This window comes from Salvelinus sp. IW2-2015, linkage group LG17 (assembly GCF_002910315.2).
Source record: "Salvelinus sp. IW2-2015 linkage group LG17, ASM291031v2, whole genome shotgun sequence".
In the NCBI taxonomy this organism is placed as follows: Eukaryota; Metazoa; Chordata; class Actinopteri; order Salmoniformes; family Salmonidae; genus Salvelinus; species Salvelinus sp. IW2-2015.
The window spans coordinates 41,796,430-41,803,380 of NC_036857.1; the positions used below are offsets into that span (position 1 = coordinate 41,796,430).

The window sequence follows — 6,951 nt, forward strand, 5'->3', positions numbered from 1 at the left end:
ATGATGATGTAATACGTTAATGATGTAATACATTGATGTCTGCTGTGACTGTGGGTCCCTGGCTGTCCAGGGAACTCTCCTGTGACCACACTGACAGTCTAATAAATAGAACATGTGAAACAAGCCTGTCTGGGAAACTCATTGATTACAAATCAAACGCACTGTCTGCGAATTCATTATTCATTACAACAATCAAGTGATCAAATTGGAGTGAAGAACCTATGATGAGTGGGTCTGTGATTTGCTGCGTTCACACACACTCCCACACTTCTCTCGTACTGCTAAGGTTGAGGCTGCTGTTGACAGAATGTGGCAGGAGGAAGACTGAGAACTCCCTGCCAGGTGTACTGACTCTCATCCTCACACCTTCTCTCTTTGTCTTGCTGTGTGTGTGACAGTAAGTCTCCTGGCTGTTGTCGTAGTGTGTGTGTCTGCGGTGGCGATGGTGTATGCTTCCAGAGTACGGCGTCTCGTTCTCCTCAACACTGAACTGCTGCTCCCCTCCCAGGACAGGACCACTCAGAGGGAAACTGGGGACAGCACATCACACACTCACTCAAACCCAGTCCAGAKACCCAGAACCAGACCTGCACCCTGTTCCACCTTCATTACCACAGTAACACCAGTTTTTAAAACCTCTTTGGTACACAGGCTGCTGAGGGGAGYACAGCTCATGGAAACCACGTTTGATAACATTCTATGAGCCCATCTTCCCCAATTAAGGTACAATCAGCCACCTGTGCTTTGGTAGTCGGTGTGTGGTCTTGTGTGTGTGTATGGCACATCATTTTAACAGTCAATCAGTGTGTGTGTGTGTGTGTGTGTACACGTGTACATTATTCAACTTCAGTGAAGGAGTTTAAGCAGTGTGTTTATTCAACAAGGCTGTAGCAACCAATCTAAGGCTGGTTGTGATAAGAGTAACAATTTTAAGGCAACAGGAAGGAATGTTGAGCATGAAGAGGATGTAAACACAATCAGCATTAACACAGGTAAACAAGGCTATTGATCTATGGGGGTTSATTAAGCTGAGTCAGAACCCCTCACACACAACATTCATGTCTCTGKAGAACAAAGGCAGATATGSAYSMKTWGASTCWAMKSRTSCATAACATGACARCCTATTGTAKTGTATATATTGCTGATAAGGATTTAACAAGAACATTTTCCTTCATCGTTTAGCTGAGATTTCCAAAGTAGCTATATTCCCCTACAGATGTAATGTAGAACCATGTGATCCCTAGTTACAGCAGTTTATGATGACACAGACTACTTCACACACTCAAATGATTGGCATCTTACATTCAAACAATGAATCCTGATCTAGGATAACTTTTAAAACATGAAATTATTTGGCTTGCTCTAAAAGGATTTGGCTAAAAGCAAATCTACCCGCTAACTGGGCAGAAAAATAATTTCGTAATAATTTTGTAAAGCATAAACGGAATTTCAATCTCACCCAGTTACATTTGAGGACTTTGTAGCATTCAGCCACTAAAGTATCAACAACAATTACATGAACTAACAAGGCACTGAACATCAAACATCCTGGTCCAATCCACTAGGACAGAGATCTCTCTATGGTCTCTCTGTGTTTAACGTCTCTCTCTTTCTGTTAGGAGTCTCTGTCTCCACAGCATGGTGGTGGTGATCTGATGGAGAAGACACATGGTAGACAAGGCTGGTGTGTAATGATGGTGATGATGAGGAGGGTGATCAGGAGGAGGATGGCGAGGTATTTTGGTCCATGAGTCCGGATGGCGAGGTATTTTGGTCCATGAGTCCACAACCAGAGTGTTTCTCTGTCTCCCAGTCTCTCTCCGTCTTCTGTATTCCAGTTGTCTCGTAAGCGTATGTGTTAGAGTTTAGATTTAGAGGTGGGTTTGGGACAGGGTCCTGGGTCAGAGCTGTAGAGGTTAGGGTGGAGGGGTCAGAGTGCAGTCATGACCTTGTCTCTGTACACCACACTGATGGATCCTGGGAAAGACCCGCTGGTCCTCTCTGGTACTGACCGATGACTGGGCTCTTGACTCACTGCTACTGCGGCAGGCGCTCTGGACATGGGAAATGACACACATGGTACGCATACAGACACGGTAAGCATACACACACACAGCCTGTCTAAATGATGCAACACATGAATGATGTAACAGTGATATGAAGTGAAAGAGACATTCAAAAATAAAAAGATAGTGGAGATACCTGGCAGAGAGAAAGAGAGCACCTCTGAAATGAGAGAGAKCTCTGGGGGCTAGGGGGACTCACTACACACCATTAAGAAGACAACTGCCTTACCTATGTGTGCGTCTGTCTGTCTGTCTCACCTGTGCGGGGATGTGTGTCCTGAGTGTTGTAGGTAGATGGGGGGTGTGAGGGCTGGGTGCCAAGGCTCKTGGGCTATAGGGATGTTACGCTGGTACTGAACAGAGATAGATGGAGAAAAAGACTGAGAAAATTATAMTCAGTTGAATATTGCAGATGCATTGCCATGGTAATCAGTCACAAAGGTATCCACTGACGTTTTCCTTTTTAACCTTCATATCCATGAGGAACCATTGTGTGTGTGTGTGTGTCTTACCGGGTGTAGACTAGGTTCGGGGCTGGTGTGGGCGCTGAAACAGAACAATATAACTGCTCAATAAGAGTACATTTACATACAGATCATTAACCGAAACATATCTTCAATTTACATACATTGTTATAAAATGTACATCTAGCTCATTACCATACTGCTCTGTAACATGAATAGAGGCGTAACATACAACTCCTTCAGAAAGGACTCACACCCCTGGACTTTCTCCACTTTGTTGTGTTACAGCCTGAATTAGAAAATGGATTAAATATACATTTGTTTTGCTCACCGGCCTACATAAAACACCTCATAATGTCCAAGTGYAATTATGRTTTCAGAAATGTTTACAAATTAATTACAAATCAAAAGCTGAAATGTCTTGAGTCAAGAAMTATTCAACCCCTTAGTTTTGGCAAGCCTAAATAAATTCAGAAGTAAAAATGTGCTTAACATTTAAAATAAGTTGCATGGACTCACTGTGTGTGAAATAATAATATTTATTTTAAGACTACCTCATCTCTGTACCCCACACATACAGATAATTGTAAGGTCCCTCAGTCGAGCAGTGAAATACAAACAGATTCACCCACAAAGACCAGGGAGGTTTTACAATGCCTCGCAAAGAAGGGCAACTATTGGTAAAAATAAATAAATAAAGCAGACATGGAATATCCCTTTGAACATGATGAAGTTAATAATTACACTTTGGATGGTGTACCAATACACCCAGTCACTACAAAGATACAGGCGTCCTTCCTAACTCAGCTGCCAGAGAGGAAGYACACTGCTCAGGGATTTCACCATGAGGCCAATGGTGACTTTAAAACAGTTAAAGAGTTTAAGGGCTGTGATAGGGGAGAACTGAGGATGGAAAAACATTGTAGTTACTCCACAATACAAACCTAATTGACGGCGTGAAAAGAAGGATGCCTGTACAGAATACAAAATATTCCAAATATTCCTCCTGTTTGCAACACGGCACTAAATACTGCAATGTGGCAAAGCAATTCACTTTTTGTCCTGATTACAAAGTGGTATGTTTGGAGCAAATCAAATATGCAACACATCACCAAATACCACTCTGTATTTTCAAGGATAGTGGTGGCTGCAGCATGTTATGGGTATGCTTGTAATTGTTAAGGACTGGGGAGCTTTTCAGGAAAAATAAGAAAATGTAATGGAGCTAAGCACAGGAAAAATCCTAAAGGAAAACCTGGTTCAGTCTGCTTTCCACCAAACACTGGGAGATTAATTCACCTTTCAGCAGGACAATGACCTAAAACACAAGGCCAAATTTATACTGGGGTTGCTTACCAAGACAGTGAATGTTCTGAGTTATAGTTTTTACTTAAATCTACTTGAAAATCTATGGCAAGACCTGAAAGTGAAAATGGTTGTCTAGCACTGATCAACAACCAATTTGACAGAGCTTGAAGTATTTAGAAAAAAATTAATAGGCAAATGTTGCACAATCCAGGTGTGGAAAGCTCATAGAGACTTACCCAGAAAGACTCTGCCAAAGGTGATTCTAACGCTGCCAAAGGTGATTCTAACATGTATTGACTCAGGTGGTTGAATACTTATCTAATCAAGATACATTAGTGTTACATTTTTACAAATGTTAGAATTTTTCTTCCACTTTGACATTAGTATATTTTGTGTAGATTGTTGACAGAAAGTTACAATTAAATCCATTTAAACCCACTTTGTAACAACAACATGTGGAAAAAGGTCAAGGGTGTGCATACTTTCTAAGGGCTCTGTACATGCTTGGTTGTCCTGTGCTCTCAGGGACCCACCTGATATGTGGTGGTTTGGCTGGAGAGAGGGCTGTAGAGAGAGAGAGAGAAAGCCAGGTTAAATCAGGTCAGTGAATCAAGCACAGGAGAATTGACATGGGAAACTGCCTGTAAGGGTGTTTTACTGTATGGGGGAACTGGGAGCTGTAGGGATGTAGAMCTGTAGGGTATAGGATATAGTGTGTACTGGGGAGAATATACCAACCCTTGCCCCCCAGTGAGTGAGTGCGGGAGGGGTATCTCTTGCTGGGTCGCCTCTCAAACGTACTGGCCCTCCTCAGCCTCCCTCCGTGGGTCGCCTGGTACTCAGTCTTTCCACTGAGAAGGAGAGAGCAAACACTTTAAAGGGATACTTCAGGATTTTGGCAGTGAGTCAGATTAACTCGTTGATACCATTTTTATGTCCCTGCTGGGAGCTGTAGGGTATAGGCTATAGTGTGTACTGGGGAGAATATACCAACCCAGTTTAAAGGAATTTGCTAACTAGCTTTAGCGCAATGATTTGAAGTCTATGGTAACTGCTAGCATGCTAGTAGATCTCATAGACCTCCAAGCATGTGCTAATGCCAGTTAGCATTGGCTCGTAAAACTGCTGATAACTTCCTTAATACTGGATGCAGATACATAAAAATGGTATCGTTGAGTCAATCTGACTCTGGGGAAGTAGATAAAGGGCTTCATTGCCAAAACCCCCAAGTTTCCCTTTACCGACGATGAACAGTAGCTGGCATCTCTGTATTTGGCATGTCAGGATGTACAGAACATTTACATGACTCAACATACTGTGTCCCTGTATGTTGGTGATAGATGCATGGAAGAGTGTGTATATCTGAAGAGGTCATTTCAGTTTGACATGTAAACAAACGGCATTTCCCTGTAACCATAGCTTCCATCATGTAACCATAGAGACAGAACTTGCATCTCGGATGGCGCACTAGTCCTCAGTTKGTGCACTACTTTTGACCAGAACCCTACCTAGTCTCAGAGTGCATCCAACACYGCACTCTATTCACTATATAGTGCACCCTAAAACTCTGGTCAAAAGTGGTGCACTATATAGGGAATAGGGTGCCATTTTGGGCACAACCTCTGTTGTAGAGTTGAGTGTTGGTGCGAGCCCCACCCACCTGAACCTGAAGCGTGATCCAAGGCGTGTGAAGTCACTGCTGGAGGCCTTCCCAGCAGTGGGCTGGCGCAGCCGGAAGAAGGCGTGGCTCTCCACAGCACATTTCCACAAGTGTTTACACGTCTTCGAACTGTCCAARTGGAACACAAAWGTGTGCTCRTGCTCCCGCCCCTAAACACACAACAGCCAATCACAATCAAACACRACTCCGACAAAAGCAGTCCAAATATTTCAATGTCAATGAAATGGTCTTTGTTGTCAAGTCAAAAGGTGAAATAGGGGGCGATCACYTACAAGTGTGTAGCCTGTAAATGTGTGGTGCTGTGAAATGGAAATGGTTTTCTTTGCATATATGAGACACCCTCGGAGAGTGGGGTCATGGGCAGGGGTATTTGTGTATTGCTCACCTGATCATCGTCCTCCGTCACCACTAGGGTGAGTCGACTCTTTTTGAAATCCAGGTGGGTGATCTTGGGCCTGGAACACACACAGTTGACATTGCAMACTACGCAGCTGTTTTCAAGAATATATCATTGTGTGTTGGAGTGTTCATGTCAAAGTGTGTGTGTGTGTTTACCAGAAGAAGAGGCCTATCTTGGTGGAGCCCTCAAACACCAGGATGCCAGTGGGAGTGAGACCCAGAGCGTACTCCGCTCCGTCCCTTCCCTGAGGACGACAGTCACACACGCTCAGCGCTACTCTACAACACAACTCTCTTCAAAAACATCAAACACTGACAACAGCAGCACACGCACCAACCTTGACAAAGTGCATGTCCACTCCGTACAGCTCCAGCCATTTACACTTGTTGAGGAAGTTTGTCTCTGCCTGGGATGGATCCTTACCCCTGGGGAAACACAACCACATGCTCAGTCTCTCTCTAACACACATACCCTGCCCTCTGGGTGGAATGTCCTCCATACTTCTTGCAGTAATCCAGTTGATGTACACAACAGATTAGGGCCTAAGGGTTTATCTGGCCAATAGAGAGAGAGCGGAACTCAGTAGGGTTTCTCTTTGGTTTCTCGCTTCCACTGGTGTCATGTCAGCTCAGTGAGCCCCAGTGTATGTGTGTGTAATCTGTGTGTGTAATCTAATCTGAGATTGGAGCGATCATACACTAGCAGGGTTAAATACTGCCTGGATTCAATCAAGACGCTCCAGGGATTAATCCCTTGATCCGTCACACAGACAGAGGCAAACAGAGAGAGATAGAGGGAGAGGGAGAGAGGGATAGGGAGAGAGGGAGGGAGATAGAGAGGGAAATCTACATTGGTGTTTTCTAGTGCTGTATCAAACCTGAGTGATACACTCCTCTATCTGAGTTGATGTTAAAGAACCAGACATTGTTCATGTGGTCACCAGTGAGGATGGTTGGATGGCGTTTTAACTCACCTTAGGTCCACCCACTTGTTAAAGATGTCTGCCTCCATGGTTTCACTCTGTTTGGGTGT

At 43.9% G+C, this 6,951-nt stretch overlaps 1 protein-coding gene across 1 annotated transcript in view; it reads right to left on the reverse strand.

Annotated features, from left to right (window-relative positions):
- Positions 1-250: 250 nt before the first annotated feature.
- The window catches only part of epb41l4b (erythrocyte membrane protein band 4.1 like 4B), a 40,433-nt gene continuing 33,732 nt past the window's right edge, over positions 251-6,951 (reverse strand). The window contains 10 exon segments of the mRNA XM_070447753.1: positions 251-530; positions 2,325-2,419; positions 2,579-2,612; positions 4,372-4,402; positions 4,577-4,689; positions 5,499-5,668; positions 5,905-5,974; positions 6,075-6,163; positions 6,257-6,344; positions 6,893-6,951. Of these exon segments, the coding sequence (XP_070303854.1) occupies positions 251-530; positions 2,325-2,419; positions 2,579-2,612; positions 4,372-4,402; positions 4,577-4,689; positions 5,499-5,668; positions 5,905-5,974; positions 6,075-6,163; positions 6,257-6,344; positions 6,893-6,951 (1,029 nt within the window).